The 27,361-nt window shown below is 34.2% G+C and overlaps 1 protein-coding gene across 2 annotated transcripts in view; it reads left to right on the top strand.

Moving 5' to 3' along the window:
- Positions 1-489: 489 nt before the first annotated feature.
- The window catches only part of POT1 (protection of telomeres 1), a 53,347-nt gene continuing 26,475 nt past the window's right edge, over positions 490-27,361 (top strand). The window contains exons 1-8 of one of the 2 annotated variants that reach the window (XM_079303373.1): positions 490-542; positions 3,242-3,375; positions 7,475-7,547; positions 8,860-8,951; positions 12,574-12,684; positions 14,467-14,514; positions 15,722-15,836; positions 22,438-22,568. In XM_079303373.1, coding sequence (XP_079159499.1) covers positions 521-542; positions 3,242-3,375; positions 7,475-7,547; positions 8,860-8,951; positions 12,574-12,684; positions 14,467-14,514; positions 15,722-15,836; positions 22,438-22,568 — 726 coding nt within the window. In that variant the 5' untranslated portion in view covers positions 490-520. Of the gene's footprint in view, positions 543-3,241; positions 3,376-7,474; positions 7,548-8,859; positions 8,952-12,573; positions 12,685-14,466; positions 14,515-15,721; positions 15,837-22,437; positions 22,569-27,361 lie in introns of those variants that run through there. The other variant, XM_079303374.1, reaches the window with a different exon arrangement.

Below are 27,361 nucleotides of genomic sequence, written 5' to 3'. Positions count from 1 at the left end.
CAGCACATGAAAGTTAAGACCACAGCCATCCTCAGTGTTATATTTCACTTGAGTGATGCATATTGCATTCTCTTTGGGGATGTTAAATTCTGGATCACATCCTAAATACAGTATATAATCTGCTTTAAACAGTCTACATACTTTCCTTGTTAAAATTGTTAAGCTGTTTGGTTGCTCACTCTCTGTATTTTTGTCACTTTTATTTCTGAAAGGCAAAAAGTATTTGTAGTTCACAGTCTTTTTCCTTCTGCTGTTGTGTGTATGTGTTGTGTCTCACTCCTCTTCAAGGAGTATCCCATGCTGCTGTCTGCATTTCTTGCACTCTCTGTTAGTTTTATTTGGGCTTTTTTTTGGTATCCATCCTTTTGTATAGCTGTGTTTACACAATTTACAAGCTTCTTAGGCTCAAGTTGGAATGATTCCTGTAAGTGTTAGTCAGGCTTTTGAGAGCAACAAAGGTATTTGACAGATTTATTAATTTTTACTTAGTTGCTTTCCAGAAGAGTTGGGAACACCAAGGATGGGACTAATAATATCTTCATGTAGATTTTGAAAGCCAATGCTCTGTCAGTTTGTTTTGGAATATTTACTTTTAGAACTCTTAGAACTGGATACTCATATCTTTGTTTTTTAACTGCTGAGAACAAGGATCTGAAAGCTTCAGAGATTAGCAGTTAGAACACATGACCTTAGTTTTATATATATAGGAGTTAAAGATCTGTAAAAACATTCCAGTTTTCTACTTGAATGTTATTTACATAAATTTAAATTGTAACAAAATGCTCTGTGTTGTTAAGATATATTCATGGGAAAATAAAAAAAAAAAAAACCCAGACAGAAAAATCAATTTTTAATTGCTCAAGTAGTGTAACAGAGAGAAACAGGACAAAAAATTGTTAATCTATTATGTTGTATATCTCCCTGGCTCATTATACTGTTGCTGGGTGAAGATCAATATTGCTGATTAACTTTGAAGTTGGCTCTTGCTACGTGGAATAGATCAGATTCTGAGGCTGCTAGAATGAAGTGTGAAGTAGATACTTTGAACTGAAAAGCTGTATAAATCCTCTAGTTGGTCTTTTCACTAGAGACTTGAAATCCTAATAAGCTAGTGACAGTGCTGTTGTGTGTATTTGAAAACATACAGATAAAGGCATCATTTTCAGCCTCATTTAGTAGCATCTTACAGAATTTCTAACTTCTAATACCTCACTAGTCAAAGGAGGAGCAGCATCTGCCCCTTTGTAGCAGGCTTTTACTTCTTCAGCTCATGCAGAAATTGAAACCTGTCTGGTGCTGTATCACCCAGCTCTGTGCTGTCATAGGTTGACCCTGGCTGGAAGCCAGGTGCCTGCCAAAGCTGCTCTTATGATTCCCCTCAGGGGGACAGAGGAGAGAAAATAGAGCTCAAAGCTTGCAGGCTGAGATGGGGAGATCACTCACTGTTTACATGGACCAAAAGATGCTCAAAGTAATTTCACTTACTGGTCATCAAATCAGGATAATGACAAATAAGAACATATCTAAAGACCTTTCCCTCACCTCTCCCATTTTCTGGGCTTAGCTCTACTCCAATTTCTCTACCAATTTCTCCTCCTGAACAGTGCAGGGGACAGAGAATGAGGATTGTGGTCAGTTAAAAATGCTTCATTTCTACCTCCTTCCTCCTCATGTGAATTGGAAGCTGAGAAAAAACAAAAGCTAGTCATCTTATGTGTGCCATTGCAGCTGAGACATCCTTGAACCAAAAGTCTTTTATTGATATGTCATGAGTGACTGTGACTTCTTGCTTATATCTGTTAGACAGGAATAACAGCACTGGGGAGCTTCCTGGAAAATGGGGAAGGAGAAAGAAGGGTTTCTCACAGCAGGAGAAATAGTCCTGAGTTATTAGTGAAGTCCAATATCTTTGGATACTGGAGTAACAATAAGGTGGATTTTTGATCTTTCTGAAGAATAAGGTACTTTTTAAAAGATGTGTATAATTTTGCTGTCTGCACCTATATGTGTATTTATGTTTGTAACTTATGTTTCACTGGTTTTCCCATTTTGCAATGGTTTCCCAGTTCTATTTCATTATAACTGAATATGTTGTAGGAATTCAGTCTGCTTAGCATTGCACAAGCTCTTTTGAGCTGTAACTGAAATGTAGTTTAAGCTTTTGCTGAGTAGAATAACAAGTTTTTGTGTCCATTCAAAACTATAGGAAATACTTTCTTTCCTCTCTTTAACTATCATGTAAAAATTGCTAAAATTGTTTGAAATTAGGGCTGTGGCTATAATACTGCCATCTGGATTTTTAGAAAACAGAAAGTATTTTTTCTTTAGTTTATTAAAACTTACTGGAAACAGAATATTGATATGTTGTGGGTTTTCTGCTGATACCCACTTGAAATAAAAATTGTACTGCAGAGACAAAGATACCCCCACAAGAAATAAGATGACAATGTAATGAGAAAATACAGCAATAGCTGCTTATTGCTAGATCACTTTTTTCCTATTTCTCTTATGTGCAACTTCATTGCAATAGATTACTCTTCCTCTCCCCTATTCTCTGCATTATAGCACTATCACTATTAATTTATTTCATTGACTTTTGGCACAGTGAGGACAGGCCATAGAGGACAGTCATACATTTCTTAGCTTGTTCTGAGTGCCTTCCATGCTTAGCATCTCTAGATACCCAACTTTTTTTTTTTTTTTTTTTTTTACTTGATTCATTGATGAAAATTGTTCAATGTGTACATAAGTGTCTTTTGTTCATTTTAAGTTAAAATGAAATGTTTTAATTTCTCGTGGCCAAATTTTGTCATGGGGAAAAAATGGAATATGGAGACTGTCTATGACCTTGTGCTGGGGAAGGAGTCAGTCAAGTTTTTAATGGTTTTTACATGCATTTCTGTACATAAAATATTAACACTGTTTACATTACCTTTTGCATTTGTATGCATTGCTATCTATTTATATGTAAAGTAATATTTTATTACCCTTTATGGTGTTTTGGAATGTTTGAAAAATCAGGTTGGTTGGATGGTTGTCTATCTAAGGAAATGTTACTTTCTTCTTCCTACTTATGGTACTAAGAGATGAGGCAAATCCCTCTGAAAATTCTTAGTTTTACATAATTAAACTGTTTTGTTATGAAATAGGTAAATATTGCCCTTCTAAGATGCCACTTCTGGTAACTCTTAATTTGAGCAAAACAAGGGGCTTCAGGACTCTCTTTATGATTTTTGTTTAGATAAAGCAGCTATGCCTGTTCAGTTGCTTAAGATCATGAAAGGACAATCTGAGATTCCACTACCAAGCCATTTGCAGAAGGAGAATTTGAAGCATTTGCAAGAAGGCTGTGATTACACCAACAAATACATTCAGGTAAACTGACCAGTTAAAAAATTTTGTCTTGCTTTGAAATAACTCCTCTTATGTTAGCAAGGCACTTCCATATTCCAGCTCAGTAGGTGACTTTTTGCAGCTTTGTGACTGTATTCATCTGCTGCATATCTTTAAGCAGTGGAAAATTATGACCTTTTTGAACCTCATTGCATGTTGCTATTACCTTCATTGATTCCCAGTCCTGTCCCTTTCTCTTATGTTATCAGACTAAAATTTTTTAGGAGCTTCTATTTTCAGGATTTATGAGCTGTGGACCAATTTAAAAACATATTATGCAGAATGCTTTGCTGAATATGGAGGGACTGGAAGAGGTTAAGTGGTATTTTGTTTTTTAAAAATAGTAATAATCATCTCAATACTGTTAAGGATCAGATTTCAGAGTAACTAAAAAATTTCTAAAGCAGTTCTCCTTTTATGTGAAACAATGCCATATCCAGTTTTATGAAAAGAGTTATATGTAGCAACTACCAGCATCAAAACACAATTAGGTTTTTTATCATTATGAAGCGTGCACTTATATTTGACAGTCATCCCAAATACATCTTGGATTGGAGGCCCAATCTTGCTATACCAGTGAAATGCAGAAATAACCTTTTTCATGCCTAAAACAAGTATTCTCTGTAAAATGCAGTATCAGTTCTTCAGTGTGTTCTTTTTTATCCTGTTTAACTTTTTTTTGTCTGTGGCTCTGAGAATGATTTTAGGCATACCTGATGCTTTTATGTCAGGAAATAAGCATTAACCCAGGCTTTCTTTCAATTAGTTAAATAAAAAAAAAAGGGGGGCAAATTAAGGCAATCTGGTTCTGTAGAAAACCTAAGTTGTCTCGAATCCTTAAAAAATGGCACAAACATTTTGAAAATATGAGCTGAACTGATCTAATGTTTTTCTGCATCCAAAAGAAGCATTTTTGCTACGACAGCTGTGTATTCTGAGTTCCAGCTCTAGTACTTATGTGACCCTGTGGTCAAGTCCATTGACAAGAAGGAAACTGGCAGAAGACCATCCACATTGCTGGAGAGAGAATAATTTTCTGCTGCTCTCACTCTGCACTGGTTCATTGTGGTGTCAGATTGATGCCAGGAGTGATGCACTTCTGTGTAGCAAAGGAACAGACCCACCCTGTTTGGAACCAGGCAGCAGCTGAGTGGTGTAGGAGATGATTTGATTGAGAATGATTCAGCCTCCCTCAGGTCTTGTAAAGGAGCAAATGGAAACATCAATAACCACTGCTGCTAGCAAATGGGGTTTATTCCTCAGGGTGTAGTTTCCTGTCCCTGTTCACCTGCAGGATATATAGACTTTCCTGCTTTGAAGAGCTCTGTCTGCAAGCAGCCCTGACATGGAAGAAACAGGAACTCTTGTTCAGAAGAGAGTGGTGAAGGAGACAAAAATTATTATAAATTAGAAAATGTTTCTGCCAAAATAAATGCTTTCATTTGCAAAGCAGAGCAATTACTGCTAGGCTATGATTTAAAGCATATGTTTAGTGCTATAGCTGATTCTGAAAGAGAAAGGGTGTAGAATGTCTTTCTCAGACTTCTGTCTTACATTAAGAGAACTTAATGCTGCTGCTGACATGGATTAGTAGGTGACTAAAACAGCTTGGCATAAACAGCACAACTGGAGAGCTGATAAAGCTGGTGCTAATGCACCATTAAATGTGAAGGAAAATCCAGTTCTGCAGGCTGAGCTTGAAGTGAACCTTAGAATCTACTGATGTTAGGTTATCTTAGTGGTGGCACACTGTCACTCTAGACCTGCCAAAATAGGGATCAGGTCCTGTTTTGACAAGGAGGGAAGGGCAGAGGAGGATTTTTATTAAATGTGTTCTGGGAAAAGCAACAAAAAATATTTGGGATACTTCTGTCTGATTTGTGTGCCTCAGTCCTTTCATTCTTCTGCATGTTTTTATTTTCCTGGCACCTCTTTGAAAACTGCAAATTTCAAATTTTAAACAAGCAATGTTTCTACCTCCTCAGTCATCACGTTTGTTAACTAAACAAGATGCCTTCTCCAGTTAGTTCATCATCCTCTGGATTTTGCTGATGGCAAATCTTAACCAAACCTGAAAATGCCAAATCAAGTATAGAATCAATTTGAGGAGCTAGGCCTTATAAGGAAAGAGACACATGCAGTGGAAGATCTGTACGTGGTTGCCTTTAGAGTGCATCTAGTGGCATGTGGAATGTGGAGGGCTTTGAAATAAAAGGTTGCTTCTGAACTCAATAAGTAGTGTAGGATTTGTGAGGGAAATGTCAATTTGAGCAAGATTTGCTAAGGCAGGTTCTTTTGAAGTTTGGAGCTCAAGAGTTTCAGGCATGTGGAAAAGGCAGTGGGGCAATATGAAGAAGTGGGTAGTAGCTGGGGAAGAGTACTAGTGTAGGTGTAGGTGCTTGGGATACATAGGAAAGTGGAGGGCCAGACCATTATAGCAAAGAACACGGTCCCAGAATTTGAAAATTCTTTGGACGATACTGGAATGTAAAAGGAAAAATAAAAGGTGAAGATGGTAAAAAAGCAGTCACTATTGCATCAATGATTTCCACTTTTAAATAGTGTGCTGGTGCAGATGAAAATTTCTTACTAAGGAAAATATATATATATATATATATATATGTAAATGTTGAGTGTTCCTGAGGTGACTCTTTCATTGCAAAGACTTTATTACAAGAAAAATTCTGTAGTCTTTTATTTACCTGCGAGTACAATTCAAAACAAGCTCAGCAAGAACAATTATATATATGTATATACATGTGCATATATATAGATACAGATACATATAGTGACATTTTAAGCAAAGCTGTAATTTTGAAAACAAGTGAGAAGCCCTCCTGTTTTTAACAGGTAGCTTCCTACTTTTCACAGAGAAGACTAATGAGTTTTGTAAGAAGACTTAATTATCAAATTATTTTGAAATCAGCATCTCTAAATAATGTTGAGGTTTTGTGGAGTGGTATTATTTCTTTATAAGACAGGTAATAAGATCTCATTGAATTTGGTTTGTATTACTCCTCAGTTAGCACATTGTAGGACAAATATTACTCTGAAAGGTCTCTGGAGTAACAATTCACTGCTGCATAAGAAGCATTTATAAGAAGCATTTGCTAGCATTTAAGTCAAGCTTCCCACTGAATATGTGTAATGTAAAATCACTGTGATTTACTGACTGTTGTCATAATGTATTTGTAGATATATTGTCCTGCCCTCTTTTTACAAGAAACCTTTTAGTCTATTTTTGTGCTGTTTGTGTAGGTCTCTTTTCAATGTACTTATATTTCTTTATTGAACCACTTTTTGTGGTTTTATCATTGGGAAGGTTACAGTCCTTTATCTGCCATACTGTGAAAGAATACACTTGACTTTTTGGTAATGTTGATACCATATTTCTAACTAGATGTGTTTGTTTCAAAGAGATGTTAGCATCACTAAATTTGCTGGTTTTTGCTTCATTGCAACTTCAGCATCACAATAAAAAGAGTATTTTGAATTAATTGGTAAATCATAGCATCTTTTAGAGAATTTGTATTATTGCCAAATAATTTTTCAATATTCTTGTCACAGCTCTATTTCTTTTTCACAGAAGATTATTTATCTTCATATGTGTCTGTTGTACCTTCACTGCAATTTCATTCTGATATTTATGTTTTAATGCTTTGCCAATATATTTGAAAAAAATTGCTGCATTTTTTAAGATTTTGATAACTACCTCTTCAGATGCTTTTCAGGTTTGGTGCGAAAACTAGTCTCTTTTGCTATTTTTGTAACTTGTAAAAGTTACGTGTGTAGTTCCATAGCTACTGCTTTATTGTTAAAGTTTGTAATCTAGGCAGTAGCATCTAAATAGTATTGACATGTAATACTTCCTTTGTTATATCTCAGGAATGTTGCTTTTTAGTGCTGTTTATAGCAATTGATTTTGGGGGTTTTTTGTTACGAATGTAGATGGCAATTTGTTCTTGTTCCTTAAATTCTGCCTGTTTTATTGTATAGATGTTTCAGTTGTTACCAGTGTTTTAGTAACTTAGAGGTATACAGTCTTAATTCACAATGTTTCATTTTATTTTTTGCTTTGTAGGGAGTAATCACTCTTTCCTACCAATTAACAAAACTCGGAGATGGAACAGACTTTTTCAAGATTGTTCTTCAAGGTACTACATTTAAGTATACATTTTAAATTTATGGTACTACATCAGTAGTTCCTGCTTTTGTATAGTGTTCAGTAGGATGTTAGATTTAAAATACTCTCTGAAACTGTTCATTTTCTACCAAAAAAAAGAAAAAAGGGGTTTATCTTAAACTTCGCCAGGTAAGTTAATGGAAACAATACAGTCTTCATATTTCAGTAGACTTCTTGTTGTATAGCTTTTTAAAAGACTGTCATGGAAATGTGTTAGTTCTATGTATAGCTTTAATAGTGTATTCTCAAACTGCTTGTCATAAGAAGGACCAAGAAAATTGCACACATAATAATTACTACATAATATATATTGCATATTTTGATTAGCAGCAAAATATTTGTGCTTCATTCTGTTTTAATTCAAACATTTAAGAAAAAGAAATTTCACCTGACTAGTTAAGTACTTGAATACCAGTAGCTAGAACACCTAAGTTGTTCATCATGTAATAAATGATATGAAAAAATAATATGTTTCTTTTAAGTCTTAAGCTTGTCATCCACTCCAGTCAGGAAGGTGGAGGAGGCAATTTGTCAGGGATCTGTTGGATTCAAGGAACTTTCCATTTCCTTCCATTTAATTCTCAGCTTATTCCTTAGAGTGGCTGGAGAATCATCACATGTTCCCTCTGAGCTTCCTGACTGCTGTGCCTGAGCAGCAGGCCTGGGTGTGCAGGTCCTGCCTGGTGGCTGGTGCTAGCAGAGGGGAATTAAATTGTTGGGACCTTACACAGTGTCCCTGCTGGCTCCAGGGTTCTCAGAGGGGTGCTTAACCTCCCTGGGTCTTGCTAATTTCAGTGACTGTTCAGGAGAGGAGAGTTTATGTACATTCTCCATGGAAACATAAGTCTGCCCATCTAAATCATTGAATCAGTAAAAAGTAGAAAACTCTTAAAATAACAACGTGATTTCTGCTTCAGTCCTCCTGGAACACTATTAACTAATATTTCTTTGCCCTAGAATATCTTCATAATAGGATTTACAATAGGACCTGTGTTAATATGACTGGATAACATTTCCTCTCTAACACTATACATTGAATTATCCAAGTGGAAATCTTTTTTATTTCTGTTTAATTGTACACTGGTATACAACGGGCATGTTTTAATCCTCTTATGAGGAATATTGTGAGCAATATGCCTGTAGTTAGCACATTTCCTGTTTGTACATTAGTTGAAAAGTGTTAGACTCTGTAGATCAATTTGTTTTGTAAATCTCTTTCCACTGCTGTTTTGTTTTGGAGAAGGTATAGTAATTGAAATCACTTTTGGTTTTTTATCCTCTAGATTCGGATAACTTGTCTTCCCAGATCAACAGCATCAGTGTCTTAATATATGGAAAAATGGCAGAGGATTGTGCAAAAATTATACGTCATGGGGTAAAAAAAAACCCACCAAGACATATATACGTGTATATTCTTGTTTTAGGAATTGTTTTTCACAGATGTGTGTTAACTTCATTTCTTGTCTTAGTCAACCTATCTCTAAAATTAGAAATATTCTGTTTGGCCCCTTCGAATATATAAATATGAACTAGAACAAAAAAAGTATTTGCTTATGTAAATTCTTTCTCACACTAATATTGAAATAAACCAATTCTTTTTATCAGTGCTGTTTACCTAGCAAGCAAAGGATTATGAATATGGATAATAGAGAAGTCACTCATATATATTCATATTTTGAATGTTTTGCCATTTGGTAAGAATATTTTCCAGTTAAATTCACTTAAAAGACAGTTACTAAAAGATTAAAAAAGAATTAAAAATTCAAAACTCTGTATACTGGGTTTTTTTACTGACTTTCTGGTGGTATCTTGCTTTGTCAGAGACAGAAGTTTGGTTTGATTAGCTCCAGGTAGAAGACTTAACACAAGTCAGCCTGTGAGTTAATGAGACATTGTCTTACCACTAAAGAAGGAAAACAAGTTAAGATTACCTGTCTTTATAAGACTGTGTTGTCAGTTACTGACATTTCAATGTTAGCCAAATATTAAATTAGTATATGATGCATTATGAGCTCAGGTTAGTGCTTTATCATTTATGATATCAATTCACACTAAGTCATGGAATAGTTTGGGCTGGAAGGCACCTTTAAAGATCAGCCTGTCACAGCCCTCCTGCTTAGGGAAGGACATATGGGCATATTTTACCTCATTAGTTTGCTCCAAAGCCCTATCCAGCCTTTCACTGAACACTTCCAATGATGGGGCATCCACAACTTCTCTGGGCAAATTACAGTCTTTATACAGATTTTTCAGTTCCATGGAATTTTGAATTTTTGATGGGGAAGCCAGGGTGGAAGGTTCATGAACTAATTTGCTGATATGCAAGCTGAAGAATCTTTTTAAAGTCAATAAATAAATCAATTTCATCCTGATAAAAATAAAAATCTTGAACAAGGGACTCAGCAGCAATTAGAAATTTAAAATGTCATTACTAAAGTGCTGCATAGGAAACTTCACCCTGCAGGCAGCAACCCTTAGACACCCAAGGTGCAGAGAAACCTGTTTGTGCTTCCCCAATGAACTGAACCTTCATGGTGTTTCCCTTATGTCTCAAATTTTGGAGGAATAGGACTATGAGGAAACAGTGATTCTTGAAGCTAGTAGAGTTTGGAAAAAAAAACATTTTTAGCCATTCAAGAATAACTTCAATGAGGACCACTACTGTTTATTTGCTGCATACCATTTGAGATTTTAATATTTTTAAATTTCCATATCATTCTTGGCATACTGTAGGAACTTTAGCTAAGTAGCCAGGGGGAGGAGCTGGTGATTTCCAAAAATGTGAGTAACCATGTTGTCTCCTGAGAGCCTTCTTGATCTGTAACAGGATAACCATCAGGAAAAATATTCTTTCCTGTATTTCACACTTTTTGAATGAGGGAAATTTTTTTTTTTTTGCCATTTAAAAATGTTGTGTGAATCTCATAGATTATTTATGCAATACACTTCTGTTGACGTGAAAATCCACCAATTTATGTAAATAGTTTTGATTCTCAAGCCAGTTACAAAGTCTTTTTAGCTAAAGGTGAAATGGAAACTAATCTATTTTGAAAAATAATAGAACATTAAATTTCAAAGCACCATGCTTTGAAATGCAAATACATGAAAATTTTTTTGCATGTTTAGAAACTGCAAGTCACAACCTGTCGTAGTTGACTGTGAATTTGTAAAAAATCTGAGAATGTGTCTGTACTTTCTACCTGTAGAACTAGGTTTGAGATTAGTGCTGTCTTTTGGAATTTGCACAGTCCTTTCACAGTTCTAGAGGAGGTTTGTTTTTGTTCCTTTTTTTAATGTCATGCTATGTATGACATATGTATTACATGAGAGTAATCACTAGACCTAATATTAGTGAAAAATTTTCTCATTTATTGTCAGCCTGTTAAAAGGCTGAGTCAGTGTAATTCTGAAGTTTCTTGTGACACAGGAGAATAAGACAAGTTACCAGTACAGAGCTCCAATTCTGACTCAACAGCCACATCCCAGAATCTTGTGCTGTCTACATTCTAATAAAATGCTGAAATAGGAATAATGTATGAGCAAGACATAGCTTTTTAGATAAAAGTTGATTTTGCTGTTGATGGAACATTCTGGGTAGCATCAGTTATCAGTGAAAGGAAAGACATATACTAACACTTGATTTCAGCAAAATTCATGGAGTTTCCTGAGGTTTATATTTGTATATTTCTGTGTCTGGAAAGAATGAAACACTTCAATGTATGTTAGTAGGACAGTGTGTTAGAGGTGCAAAGAATACTGAGTGTTCTAATTGTTTTGACATGTTTTAACTTAGCTTTGTGTATGGCTTACTTCTGTGTTTACGTATTATTTTTAGTCAAAGTATACATTGTGACACTACCTGAAAATCGCCATGCTCTAAGTAGTTTCATTGTGAATTAAACTGTCTGATTAAATCTATGTTTTCTGCAGAAACTTTTCCCCCAGTGTTTTAATAACTACATACATCACTGTCACTTAATCTAGAAGCCTTTCTTTTGCTTGCACAAAACATTAAGGTTTTGGATCTTAAATCATTTAGCATAGCATTGTCAGATTGCTGAAATAGCAAAAAAAGCGCTGTCATAGTGCAATATTTGGCTAAAACTGTCAACTCTAATCGGAAAACTCTTTTATTTGTTGTAGTAAAAAGAAACAAACACGTGAAGAAAAGTTATTCAGTAAAAGTTTATGGAAGTCCTTTTGCTAGAAGCTTGAATAGGGTTCCAAGTCTGATATGTTCTCTATCTTCTGCTTTTTAGTTTTTTCTTTTTTTTTGATTTAGTGAGGTTGCTGCTAAGAACATAATCTGCTGCTGGGACTTGAATTGTGTACCCTTTCAATACTCTATTTCTTGTTCATTGTGTGGTGTCTGAGGAAGTTTGTACCAAAGCAAAAATTGCTTTCTGTGCCAGAATCACAGGAGTGATGCCAGAGAAGTTTGTTAGGTCTCTTTTGCTACCAGAAACCTACCTGTTGATTGACCCACCTATTTAAACCTTAAGGAAGCTGTTAGTCCAGCCAAAAGAGAGTTTTTAGGAGAGTTTCTTAAAAGTACAGCTGTAATTCAGTGAGAAAAAAGCTCTAAGAAAAAATGTTTTATTGCTGCTGGTTCACTTGTGAATTTTTCTAACATAGTTAAACTAACCAGAAAGGAGTCAGTGTTTCTTGTATTCAAAGAGGAATGATTATTTTGTTTTATTCAGTGTGAATCTTCCTCCCTAGGCTTTGTCAAAAATAGCACTCAGTTACAGTAGCATCACGAGTGTGAAAATTTTAGCAGAATTAAAAAGAAAAGCTTCTGGCATTTGTTGTAAATATAAATTTCATGGGTAGAAGAACTAAATCAGGAAACTTAAAGACAGTTTTCACAATTTGTTCAGGATTTTTGTTTCTTAAGTGTCTTGAGACTTTGGGGTGAAATTTCACAGCATCAAGTCTTAAAATAGAGCATGTGTTAGAGTCTGTGTAATTTTCTGTTTATTGCTCTGTCCCCATAGGAAACCTTCATAGTTACAGGATTTAAGGTGGTAAAATTGCCTACAGCAGGAAAGGATGGTAGACATGATTGTCACCTGGAAGTGTCTGAAGAAGCTGGATCAGCCGTTTATGTACGTGGTTGCCCAATTTTTTGTGTATTTATTTTTTTCAATTTTCCAAAATGCTTGCATTAATATTTTACTTTGTAATAGAAAAAAACAATAAAATCTGTTAGAAACTGAAATGGTACAGATTATTTTACCATGTTCATCAGGGAACATGACACATTTTTGTGTGCACACATGTAATTTTATTATAACTCAACAAATTATTTTCCAGGTGAATTTCAATTTATTCGGTGCAAAAATTTGACTTTAGTTGGCTTTAGATGCATTCTTAGAGTGGTTTAAACTACTCTTGTACATAACACATTTCAGTAGTGCAGACAAGGTGGAGGGTGCAAGAGTGATTTCAGGTCTATAATTTTTAGTTTTCTCTGGTCTATAAATTAGTACTGTTTTAACTCAAATATTTAGTGTTCCCTTTCAAATACATGGATTGCGATAATCTAAATTTTCTACAGAGAATTCTACCCTTTGGTTCTGAATAAAATATTTGTTCTTTTGTACTATTCTTACATCAGTTCTGTTTAGTTTTCTCTGTATAGTTGTTGTCTAATTAAATCCTAAATTTAGGAAAAAACTTTTTTCTTTTATTTATTTTTTTTTAAATTTCAGAAAGGCACTTTTGTTTTGGAACTAACCTCTCTGGGTAACTTAAACTACTGACATGCAGCTCAATGACAGACAAAATTATTTAAAATTATAGTGCAGACTGTTTCATTATATTAGTTATCTGTTGATGATGATGGTATATAGTTAGAAAGAGTATTTTTTCATTGACGATCATGGAGAGTGAAACCAGATCTCAGTAGGTGTGTGTAAACTAAAATTGTCTAAATTCTATAAACTTCACAAGGCCTTCAACTGATTATTGGCAAAACCTCATGACAGTCTAATCCCAAAGACACTCTGCAGCTCCCTGAATGCCTGGGTTGTGCTGAGGTGTTCATCTCATCATTGACCACAGAATGGAGCTTGTGGCACTTCGTTTGGTGACACACACATTATTGGATGCTTAGCATTAATGCAAATGAGCTGACTTTGTGTGTGCTTCACTTCCTCAATCATAACTTTTCACTTGGCTGTTTAAAAGTAAAATCAGTTTCAGGCATGCAGCTGAGGTGAAGAGCAAAGCAGATCCCCAGCAGCAGTGGGCTTGTGTCCAGCAGCCAGGCTGGGCTGTGTGTCAGGATGGCAGCTGAGCCCTGAGTTCATCACAGCGTGGGAGTGTGCTGGCTTTCATCAAATCACCAGGATTAGTTCTTTAAAACACCTTACACTGAAGATAAGTCTGGCTTATAAGTAAGGCTCAAAAATCTTAGGAACTGTCTTTAAATGAAATTTATCCCATTCTGATGAATTTTTTCCCCCAAAGGAAAGTAACGAGTCACTGAGAATAGATCTGCTCTAAGCGTTGACATGTACATACATCTTTAGGTACAAAACCTTAAGCCAGTTTCAGGTCTGTGTCAAGCAAGTGCAGTTTTAAATTTGTGGCCTCCAACTTTCAAATGCTACTCTATTAATGTGGCCTAACATATTCAACTAGGTGACTTTAGAAAATGTGTGTATTTTTTGGAAGAAGCTTTTGTCTGAGTGAAATTGCAGTACTACTTTCTTTTCTTCTGTAGCTAAAATTTTCCAAGATTCAGATATGATTCTTACGGCACAAATGTCTGTATGGCTGGTTAGTATTTTTATATAGTGTTGTATTTATTTTAAAATTATCAAATGCTATATTTGGAGTAGCTTCAATTTTGTAGTCAGAAAGTTTGTTTTTTTTCTCCTCAGATTTGCACTAAGCCAGGAATAACTGCTGCTTCAGAAACTGCATCTGTGGTGAGTTTGTATTTGGGATATTTTTAAATCACATGAGGTTAACTGCATGTAAATAAGAAGGTGTGGAATTCATTTTTGTTCCTGTTTAATTTACTTCCATACTCCTCTTATCTCAGGAGTAATTTAGCTTTTACTTTTACAAATAATACACCTGGAACACAAAATAAAAATATTTTTAAAGTAGTACATTTTTTTATACTTGTAGTATGGTTCCCCTCTCAATCTCCAAACAGACTTTATGTTGTTTTAGGAAATCTGAACTAGAAAGGTAACAAGTGGTCTAAACAAGATTGTATGCTTGTGTTGTTAAAAGAAGAAAGGAAATATGAAATCTTCTTTAATTTAAAATCAGACTTCTGATACTGGTCTTAGCATTTGATTTGGTTTCTGTTTGGAATAAGCCCTTATGTGTCTGCATTAAAATTCTAAAATTTAAATATTTAATATTAAATATTTATTTTTAAAAAATAGTACTTTAAAGGCAGAAGAATTGGTTTATGAAATTTTAATGTTCTTTATCGTGATGTTAAAGATTCAGTACCAATGGTGATAGAGCTTGTTTTCAATTTTTATTTACAGTTATATTTTTTTCAGTATAATACTTGAAAACCCAAGTTACCAATCAGTTTGAGAGAACTCTTACTCCTTTAAAGAGTCTACTCAGCATATATTACCACCTTAAGATGGGAGGAGAATGGTCCTTGAACTGTAGAAAGTAGCCCTTAATCTCTTTAATCCTGCAGCAGCTGTGGTATTTTAATCAGATGTGCACAGTGGCTGTTAGAGGTAACCCCCCCCCAGCCCAAGACAAGGATTCTGGGCAGTGACACTGCCAAAGAGAAATACAAAGCTATTTATGTACGTGCTTTAAAAAAAGTCCTCTGCATGGATGTGTTAAAATGGATCAGTAAGAAATTGTCTTTCATTGTTCTTTATTGTAATGATTTTTACTTGCCTGGTTCATGTTTTAAAACTTACTTCAATTAACTGGTTGGCTTACTGTAAGAAAGATGCAAGCACAGAAAGAAATTGAAAGTCTTGTGTGCTTTCTCGGTCTCAAGAGAATAAGATAAAAGAAATAGATAATATTTATTTCTTTTTTTGAGAAGTGCTAAATATGTCTGAGGATGAATGATGTTAGAAGACAAAATTTTGTGTGAATGAATAATTTTTTCTTCTGTTCCCTCATTGTATCATGCCTTTTCAGTCTGTTGCTCCAAAATATGTGTATACTCCCTTGAATCATCTTAAAGATGGAACTATAGTGAACTTGTATGGCGTTGTGAAATTCTTCAAGCCTCCATATATTAGCAAAGGAACTGGTATGTACTATATTCAAGATATTTGAAATCTACTCCAGCCAGAACTGTACTTACTATATTTGTTAAGAATCAACCAGAAAAACAAATTCACATGATCTTTTGACCAGAGCTTTGACCAGCTAATAGAACAACAAATCAGTATCAGTCAGTTTAGGCAGACTGGTGGAGATAGCAAATGAAGAAAGTTCTTAAAGGAGATTTGTCATTTGTCCAGCTACTTTAACAAGACTTTGGGGAACTGAGAACTTGGAAAATCTTAATTAGACAAGCACTGATTGCTGGAAATCATTGGGCCAGCCATTCTTTCCAGATACATAAAAAAAGTTAAGTGCACTAAATTTCAAAGTAGCATTTCTCTGAAGCAGCTAGGAGAGATTTTTTTCTATTGAGTTATTTGTCAAGTTAATTACTTCAATTTCTTAAGTAGTAGAAATTTAATAGGGAAAATGATTATTTATTCAGCAACTAGTCCTTGCCTAAATGTTATTAATAACTTCCTAATATGTCTTGCCTGTATATTTTCAGTTGACATTATTGAAATATCACAACAGTCTCAGTGGAGAGCAGGGACACAGTCTGATATTTCTTATTTATGAAGATAGTTGTAATTTGCTTGCTACTTTATAGGAAAATAAAAATCTCTAGAACAGTTTAATTAATCTGGGGTTTTGAGTAAAAATACTCATTAATCAGTCAAATATTTCAGTGTTGGTTTTTGATTCTTTTACACAATCCAGATTAATGTTTTCTTGAGAGGGTTCAAAATGGTCAGTGATTATTCTGCATTGTCAGGGCATGAAGTGGCTCATCAGAAAATTCTGTGATTCCTTTAGATCTGGCCCAATGCTGCACCACTACATTCTCTGTCTGACACTAATGATAGGATCATATAGCTTTAAGCTGATGCCCACTGGAGGTGTGGAAAGTGGGGCTGCTGTACTTTATCTACATGAGTCTTTATTCACTATATAGATATGCCCTGGGGTATAAGATGCTGCTCCTTCTTACACATATTAAGGCTTAAGGTTGAAGCTTTGCACTGTGTTCCCATGGAAGGTGGGTACCACTGGACTGGTACCTAATTTAGTCTTGTTGGTTTATAATCAGAAGTTAATCATTTCCATTGCCATTATTGCATTATATGAGTATTAAAACACTGATGAATGAAATGAGTTTTCAGTATGTTCATAAATCATTTATTACAGAGAAAGTTGTTTTAGCTAAGCACGGTGTTGCTTGGGGCATATAGTTTGAAATGTCTGTATATGAGAACTTTATGAGTTCTGAAAACTGTCCAGGAAAATACTTTGGGTTGTGCTTGGTACAGGAGATAGGATTTTGTCTACTAGATCTGTTGGAAGTGTTCAAAACTATATTCTAGCTCTCCTTTCCCAATAGTTTAAGAGTCTTAAAATATTTTAAATTTTTAACAAAAATTATATTTTCCTCTGTCCCCTCCCTTAATCTTAAGGGTATCTCAAGTACTTAACCTCAAGATTTAAAGAAAACAGAAGTAGATGAAAAAATTATCTCTGTCTTGTAGTGTCCAATTACAGAGATTACCTGCTTGATCATGGAAGTTTTAGGATGTTACAATGTGACATCTACTGCTTCCCCAACCCTCTTTTTTTCCTTGTAGATACTGGTCAGTGTTTTCCATAAGGCAGGGATGAATGTCCTATTTTCCTGGGGGAATCCCATCTAGCATTTTATCACAGATACATGCAGTATATTTGTGTGTCACATGTTTAATTAAAATCTCGTTTTATCCTATCTAGACATGCATGTAGATTGTAACTATTAATTTTTATGAAATATTTCTTAGAATTAAAAAATAAAGTATAGTGATTTTGGAAAAGACATTTCTAAAAATCTTGACTACTTCCAGGTCAACAGTTCAACATGTCCAAAATGAAGATTAAGAATCAAATCAGATTCTTAACGTTTTATTTTTATTTTCAATTCTTATTTGAACTTGAGCCAAGTTCATCAAGCAGCCCACAATTTGTTTAAAATTACATAGCTGAAAGAGCAAACTCTAATTTAAACTATACCATTTGGTCAACTTGAATTGCAATAGTAAATTTTTAGGAAGTAATAGCAAACCAATTTTGCAGAATTTTTGCAGAATTTATTTAAATTTTGCAGAAACTGTTGCAGAGGTAAAAATAGGAATTTCATTTCTGGATCCCTAGAGATTAGAATAATGTTTTCCCTTCTATTCACAGTGGTATATATGCAGTTCTTTTAAAATCTTTTTTCTTAAAATACAGAAAATAAATAAAAGATTAAAAGATAGTTGAAGGAATTAATAAAAATAATAAATGGTTTTATAAATAGTTAATAGCTATCTCAAGACAGTTACTTTGATCTACAGTTTACAAATGATGGCATTGAAACATCTGTGTAGCCAGATGCTTCTGTTAGTTACCAAATTGTATCTCTAAAGTATATCACCATATTAGAAATAATAAGCTCTAGTAAAACAGTCAGGTTCTTTGTTTTTGGCTTTTGCAATATATCTTTCTATGTGTATATACAGATATATATATATATATACACACACAGGATGTGTGTATATTTGTATTATTTTTCCTGTCTTGTTGAAATATAAATGGTAAATTAGCTGGATCACCTTCTTGCTTTTAGTTCAGACACTTGTGTATTGAATGGCCTCAGTAATTCTTGAAAACAGTATTAAATGTTTCATTTGGTTTTGAAGAGAGAATAATTTGCTATGGTAATCTCTGTCTTTTATGTGTATTGAAATAAAAGAATCAGAAGGCAATCCTTAATTAGAGTCCCTGACTGCTAACAACATTGCCCAAAACCTTTTTATCTCTTGGAAGGGGGAAGTTATTGATTTAGGGTAGTGGGTTTTCCACTAAATGTTATTGAGGAAAAAAACTGTGATTGCCCAAAAGGGGATGTGAAATTAGATCGATGCTTTCCACCTTAACAATTTATACAAGCATATTTGTCAGGAACTGCTGCTCAGGAAAACTACAATATATGTTTAATCAGTAAGTACTAAACAGCTTGTTCGTCCTACAGTATCAATAACTACTAATTTGGAAAGCTTTTTTAGCAATCCTGTTTTTCTTAGGATGACTGAAAAATGAGTTTGTACACGAAGCTGTGGGGTTTGGGGGTTTTGTGTTTGTTTTTTATCTATCTGTACACACTGTGGAGAAATGCAGGCTTTCTACTCTTGCTAATAACCTGTATGACAGAGATTTCTGCGGCATTATGAAAAGAAAGTTGTAACCTGAAGAATGAAGCTAGACTGTCATGATAGTGGAGGCAACTTTAGATTTTCAGTAACTGTTATAGGGCTGCAAGAGATTTCCTATTTCAAACTATTTAAAGGACGTAGAAGCTTGACAGTCAGCATTCTTTCTCCATGCAGGCAATGTAACCTTCTACTGATTACCAAATGGTTGTTGATTTTTTTTATTAAATGAAATAACTCATTAACAAGTTATAGCAATTGTCTTTTTAAAGAAAAATAAGGACTAATCTGAAAGAATGTAAAAAGCCTGTAGGACACATGTAGACCATCACTCTGCACGTTCATTTAAATTAAACATGAGTTTTGTTTCCTTATTTTCATAACACCAGTTCTGGGGTGTGACAAGCATCCTTACAGATAGCTGGCCGTGGCAAGTGGTTCCTGACATGATGTTAAGCCTAAGTGAGAATACCTCTTCATAATAGTTAAATATTTTTTTTAAAAGGTAGGTGCAGTTTGAAGTTCTGTGTACTGACAGCCAAAATTCAGTGCTTTTACTGAGACAATCTGGTATAGATGTAAAAAGCTTTCTTCTGTAGCACATAAATTTGCTGAACTCTGCATCCATTTTATCATATTTTTAAGACAGGTTATTGTAAGTAATATTTACCTGTGGTAAAAATTCTCTTTTAAAGAAAATCAGTAGATTTTTTTAATCAGTGAATTTCTCTAGTAAGGGAAAATTGACTCCAATATGTAAACTTCAAATATTTATTTATTTATTAGCTTGGTAATGAAGAGATTTTGCTTTGTTGGAAAGTATATTGAGAAAAATAAAAAGTGTGACCAATGACATCATATTGTTTTGTTTAACTCTGGGATATTATTTAAATTAATCTGTTCTGTGTAGAGTTTGGCTCACTGTTTTTTTCAGAAAAGTGAACTTATTCACTGATCTATAATGTTACTGTGGGAAACAGAAAACAATTTTCACATTTCAGCTGGAAAAGACAGGTGGCTTTTTGTTTTTAACCTTCAAAAAGGACTTTGCTGAATAAGGATTTCACTAAAAAAAAACAGTATTTATGCTTTGTTTTCAAAGACCTCTATTGTAATTAGGTTTATAGAAGTGATGTTTTGAAGTGTTAGTAAGGAATGGAATACTAAAGTCACAGAGAACCTCTATTATGTAGAAAGTGTTCCCTGGATATGTAAAGCAAGTGTACTATTTTATACTACTTTCACTAGGATGATTACCAATCTTATATGATTATGCTAATTACACTTCAAATTGAGGCAGTATGTTAACTTCTACCATTAAATAAGCAGCTGCACATATATGAAGCTGACTAAGTTGTGTAATCACAGCATCAAAGAGTAACCACAGTTTAATGTGGAATGTTTTTTGCTATTTCCTCTTGATTCTGATGTTGGATTATATCAGTGCACTGTAGCATATTATTCTGCATCCCCAAAGGATTGTAAATCTCTGAACCATATGGGTTTTTCTTCTTAATTGCTCATTTTGCTCATATTTGCAACAGGTCTTTTAAGTTAGCCTCTAGAATTCATACCCAAAGCAGTACATGAGTCTGTGGATTACAGTAGTAAATATTTGCAGTTTTTTCAGTTAGACAAAATATACTGGAGTTTGTTCTAGACGTTCCTAGCATAGAATGGCAAAATAGACTCTATATGGACCTTGTGCCTTTGGTGGGAGTGGGAAAAAGAGTGAACTCAGCAAATTCTGAATGCTAAAGATAATAATTTATCATTATTGAGTCTGTGTAAAAATCTTGGGAAGGAAGAAGAGTACTAGTTTTGTAGAAATGCAGTTTTTTGTATCTGTAGCAAAAGTTTTATTTCTCAGTAAGCCTTCAGTGGATTTCTTTCATCACTTCATTCACTCAAATTATTAGGGAATTTAAACCTTTAAGGGTCTATGTACTGGAAATGGAAGAATATTTCTTTTGAAGCATATATTTTAATCTAGTCTTACATACCTGTCTTCATGTTTAGGGAATCTATTCAGAGAGTTTACATATACCAGTTGTCTTTATGACCACCTTCCTGTAGCTTTTTTAAATAAGGCAAATTTGTCAGTGTTACTAGACTGATAGCATTCTCCTTCAAAGCTGTCTAGCAATGACTTATGTGTCTGCATCTTTATAATGTACATGATGGGGATTTTATTGACTTTCAGAACTATGACATCTTTGTTCAGTTCCTAGCTATATAAACTGGCATAGTGTCGTTATCACTAGCTGCCTCATGGAAATACAGCTGAGGGAAGTTGGGGTTTTTTTATCATTTAGATTTTTTTTTCCTTCTGTTTGGGTTTTTAAGAGATAAGAAGGGTTCTGTCAGAGCAAAACAGATTTGATTTGGGGAATTTAATTCATTGCCAGTTAATACAAATATCAAATAATTTATTCAGATATTGAGAAACAAAGAAATATTTGAACACTTAGGGAGAACACCTTTTCTCCACCTTTCTCAGGTGCAGCTTCACTCCAGGCACCCCTCCTTCTAGTCTCTGTTCTTCTGGCTGTGGTTACAGATGTCTCTAGGAGGGACAATAGGAGGTACAGGAGATCAGGATCAGGTTGTAGCCTTTCTTTCTTCTGCTACTTGGTTTCTCAGGTAGATTATTAGCTGCCATGTTGCAAAACAGCAAATGTATTTTACTCTGTTTCACGTGGAAAATACAGGTTCATTTATGTCATCCACAAATACTGCTCTATTCTGGGCTGGTCTTCATTGTCATCTTTGTATCTTGTTTTGATTTTACTTTAGATCACTTTTTACTGGAAGTGAAATTCTATGAAGTTTAACTTCAGAAAAGCGTATTTCATATTTTTACACTACTTTCTAACTCCTACTGGGTTACTCTATTCTTGTGGTGTATATATCTGTCTTGTATATTTTGGTAAAGTGAAGGATACGTAACTTATGTTTTAATTTGCTTGTAGAACTTGTAGAACTCATTACCTTTTCAGAAAGCTGTGCAAAATAAATCTTAGAAAATGATTTTATAAAATTATAGATATGCTCCTCATTTTGTATAACAAGTAATTGAAATGTGAAAGAATAGCATGACTGTTGCAGACAGAAGAAAAAGGTTTGTGTGTTCTTGTGCACAGAGATGTGCTTAATCATGCATTTCATTTTCAGTTATTTGGGTTAATTTTCATTGAGATGGGCCATGCTTCAGTTATTATGATACTGTAAAAAAATTAACTTTGAAAAAGTTAAACAGATCATAGCAGAAAAAAAATGGCCCTAGAGGTGTTCCTCCTAGATTTAGTATCTGGGTATTAATAACTCCATAATACCTGTTACTCATCCAGACACTTTTATATTTTACAGATTATTGCTCAGTTGTAACACTCGTGGACCCATCAAACGTGAAGTTAACGTGCAGTCTTTTTAGTGGAAACCAAGATTCTCTACCAAAAATTTATAAAGTTGGAGATATTGTTCGATTTCATAGAATAAAGGTATGTACTAGGATGGGGGGGGTTTATGTGCTTGCTTTTCTACAGTGAGAGGACTTTAGGAATAATTTAGTTCTACACTACAGAAATGAACTCTTGGAGACATGAGAGAAAGCAGCTGATTGTTTAAACAGCTATGGTTATGGTATGGATCAAAACTGAAGTAAACTATGATATTTTTTCAACAATGTTTGTTAAAGTACTTGACAAAAAATTATGTGGTACTTCTAGATGGATAGAGTGTAACAACCATAAATCAGCACAATTTGTTCCTCTTCAAACTGATAGAATTGAGGAGTTACTTTAGGTCGCCTGTTGTGGAGCAGTTTAGGTCAGCTAGGGAATCACTCCAGTAAAGGGAATCTGTCTGGCTTGTTAGTGTGCAGTGTGTTCCTGCTGCTTCTTCAGTGTTATCCTGCATTACTCCCTATTTATCTGAATCAAAGGGTATGCAGGAAACTGTTGATAGCTTTGATACTGCTTCTGCTGGATGTTTTTCTTATGCCTGCTGCAACTGTATAGAGAAGAGGAGCCACCCTACAAGGACTGAATGGAAGTCTTGTAATGCTGGACCATACTTAGAGCTGGAGCAAAGGACCAAAGATGTTATTTTACCATTAATTTGCAACATAATCATACATAATTTTTAATTTATTTTTTGTGTAAAATAATTATAGCAGAAATTAATAAATGTAACGAATGAGGCTAGTGGAAAAAAAAAGAACAACAAAACAAAAAACCTCAGTTTCCATATCTGACCACTCTTGAGAGTGTTTTAGGAAATTTGAGAGATCTAGGAAATTTAGGATTGTAGAAAAGGATGATAAAATGGATAAATATCTGTAGTATGAAGCATGTACATTTTGATATGCTGTAGCAGGAGAACAAAGAAGAAAACCCTATGACAATAAATGCAAAAAGTGGTAAGATTTATCCAATACTTGAGTTTCATCGTGGAAATTGTTACGGAAGAGCTTCTCAAGATTCAGAAACAGTCTTAAGTTATTCCTCTATATTATAAGTATTTACAAATGATAGAGAAATTAGCTAACTATTCTGGGTTAGTATAAGGTTTCTCTAAGGTCATCTGTACATATAATAAGAGTGGAATTAAATTGTATTTATATTTTGAAGCTTGTGTTGCTTATCAGTACTTGAGATGTGTTATCAGTCTTAGAAGTTTTTAAATTTGACTTCATATGAGAAACTCTCATGCTAAATTTTAATATTTTATCTGAATCCATCAGGGTGGATGTTACACAGATACATTCATTTCAGAAATTCAATGGTGATAAAAACTTGTTTATTGTTTCTGAAAACAGAGCACATATTTTATATATGTGAAAAGAGAAAGGAACTGGTTAGAATAAAAAAAAGTGAAAAGTTGCATGGCTGTGGTAGGTCAGTATTGGATTTCTAAGTACACATTAGGAAAATAAACAAGACCACTCTCAGGGAATTTATGTACGCACCCTCTTTTATGCAAACATAGCATTGTCTAACTTCTACTATTTATTTTCACAAACTTACTAAGGAAACCTATTGGTGTAGCACAGGTAAGAGACCTCACTGTTCTGATTTGGCATCACTTTTTTGAGATCATCCTAGAATCCTTGTCAGTTGGTACTTTATCATTCTCCAAGATGATGTTCAAGTATTTAAAGAGAGGGTCCATCAATTTGCTTCTCATACATGCTTTTTTTTTCATCACAGTTGAGTTGAGTAGTTTCAGTCCTAACAGATGTCCAGCTGCTCACAATCTGTCTCTTCAGATGCATGAGCTGAGAGCTTGTTTAATTACTTTCTAAGTAAAAATGATCTAGAGTTACTAAGATACCTTTTTCTGGATGGGAATGTTCTGATTACCCCGGACTAAGAAACAGGTACTTTGGGAGTTTTCATATCTGATCTGAGCAGGTAAAAATCTGACACAAAAGCCTGCTGCCATCTTCTGGGAGGGGGAGAACCTCTTTCAGCCATAAACAGTATAGTAGGTATGACTTCTAATTACTCTTTCTGCAGTTCCTCCTTCACTCTTCCTGCTTTTGTCTCCAGCCCTTAATCACCTTCACTTAGCTTGCTGAATGGAAAGCAGGCCAGGGTAGCAGAGGCCATAGTTTGTCAAAGCTGTTCTTACCAATGAGGACAGATAGATATACACAGCCCTTAGAGCATGTTCTCACATTCATCTGCCCCAGATATGCTTTCCAGGGACTTCCAGGTAGTTGACATTGATAACAAACACATTTTAAAAATTACTGCTCCCAGTTACACTGTTGGCTTCTAATGGATAACTTCTCATAGTAACAGAGGTGTTGTCAAGTTCTGATGGTCAGAGTTAATATGAATTTGCTGAAGAGGATTCTGTTGGAATTACTTTGGATAGAGGTTAATTTAATTTGCTTAGTATTTGTTGCAGAGAAGGAAGATTTTAAATGTCTCATAATAGAACTGGAAAATTACCTCATTTTAATTACATTTCTGTTAATATTTCCATTAGAATTTCTTAAATAAACAATGCCACTTTCTCTCAGAAATATTTCTAAACCAGTATCACAGTGCTTGCTGGCTTTTTAAATTATTAAACCAGAAATTATTTCAGCTGGCTTAAGTATATAAACCTTTTGTATGCAAATTTTTCCACAAAATAATTACATCTTCAGGTAAATTGAATTGGTAAATAAAATACAATGTATTGTTCATTTTCTTCTTTAATTTGTGTTTCCATTGCTACAGATGTTTCTGACAATCTTATTTTGCAGGCAGCAATTCAGGAATGCTAGAGAATAAGCTATCACTTAGGATCCTGATTTCTAGGTGTGTTTATCATGTCTTCAAAAAACAAAGTTTTACTTCCATGTGACAGTCTTTGTTGATTTTCTTTTAGAAGGGGCCTGCAGATAGTTTTGGTAGTTCAGTTTTCTTCTTTAACTATTTAAGCATATTCAAAATGGTTTAATTTCTACTTCAAATGATTTCTCTATTTCATTAGTATCTCTCTGTTCATACAGCTGGAGGTAAACCAGGATTACATTATTAAAATATAAGAAAATGTAATCAGCATCCTGTATTATCCAAATTTGTTTAGACTATTTACTTAAGATGAGAAAACATTTTAAAAATGCAATGAAATATATCAGATTCATTCTGGTGGATTTTTTCCTGACAGGATACTTTCCTTCATAGAAATATCATCAGTGACAATCATAAAAAAAATAAATTCTTCCTTCTTAGTATAAAAACATGTACATTAGCTTGGTAAATGTTGTTTCCCTAGGCATTTTTTGATATTCTAAGATGATCTGTGACTGCAGTGGTTTCATAATAGTCCTCTGCTTCTATAATTTAACAATCAGTTTTGATGGAAAACTACTGTGGAGATGGTATTATTCCAGCTTTATACACTAGTTACTATCACACTTTTCCATTTAGTGAGATGAATAACACCATCTTCAGTTTAAAAAAAGGATGTATTTTACTTTGTTGTAAATTTATTTATAAATACTTCAATATTGATGTCTTTTCAATAACCAAATAGCCATATTCAGGATATTGTTGTACCCCATAGAAATCACTGGAGTTTATTATCCATGCAGTTTGTTAGTGACATTTCACCTATTGTTCTTCAGTTTACAAAAACTATGCCAAAGACTCCTGCAATATGTATAGGAATTTTCTTGCTTGCTTAGAACAAGCCAAGTGCAATTTATCTGCACCGTTTTTGTCCCAGAGGATATTTTTATTTAGAAACCATTATTTATTATTTAAAATTCTCAGGGAATTTTTAAAGAGATAGCTGTCTGCCCCCCTTCCTTGTTAACCCCCTGCTTCACCCTCCCCCAACAGTTTTTTAAAAAATATGTCCATGTCCTCTAGAAATGATGTTAAATCTACTGAAGGGGAATTGTTGCCATATGTAAAAGTCTCAAATGGAGTCTTTTGTAAGTTTAATTCACTTTCAAAATTGTCTGGAAAATACAACATATTTACAGTATCAGTGCTTAACTTGATCTGAGATCTACTTGAGTGCCATAATGAAATAGCATTTGCCCATAGATTTTGTTCATTTTACAATCCAGTGATCCCTCATCACTTTAGCAATGATTTGTTTCTAAAGGACAAGCCCAGAGAATTTCTGTTGACCGTCATCTGTTCTGTGTGTCTGATATAAGTAATTTTCCAGCTGTAAAATACTTTGTTCTGTAACCTATTCTACATTTTGTTCTGTTTCTTCTGTGCACTAAATAATACTGTTGAATTCTGTTTACATTTGAGAGGACTCAGTGGCTTCTCCACCTGCCTGTGCTTGAGCACATCTGGTTTTTGCTAAAGATCATCATTAATTTTCTCATCATGACAATTGCGATTTACCTTCTTACTTTTTTTTATATTATTATTTATTTATTTTATGGTTGCCTCTTCCAACATTAAGGCTGATTTCCAGTTCACTTGATGTCAGAAGTGCAGTATGTCAGCCTGCTGAATGCTCAAAGCATGACATAAAGGATTTAGGAAAAGAGGAAAATAACTTATGGTGAAATATTGGTGGAATCCCAGGGAGACAAAGTTCTTTCTGGTTTTGTGAAAGGCTTGGAACTTTCACAGAAGACTAGAACAGAATTTTTTGCTAAGAAAGAAGTCAAGATATTTTATAATGATTTAAAAGAACTAGTGAAGAAATAAATTAGTAGGTAAATTAGAAATTAAAACACTTCAAGAAACATTTGACAAACTAGATACAAAAAATATTCTTGAACTATATTTTGATACAGAATGAATAGGTAAAAGTGATGAGA

Source organism: Erithacus rubecula (genome assembly GCF_903797595.1).
Source record: "Erithacus rubecula genome assembly, chromosome: 4".
Lineage (NCBI taxonomy): Eukaryota > Metazoa > Chordata > Aves > Passeriformes > Muscicapidae > Erithacus > Erithacus rubecula.
The sequence above is the reverse complement of the archived record's forward strand: the minus strand, read 5'-3'. Positions and strand labels throughout refer to the sequence as shown.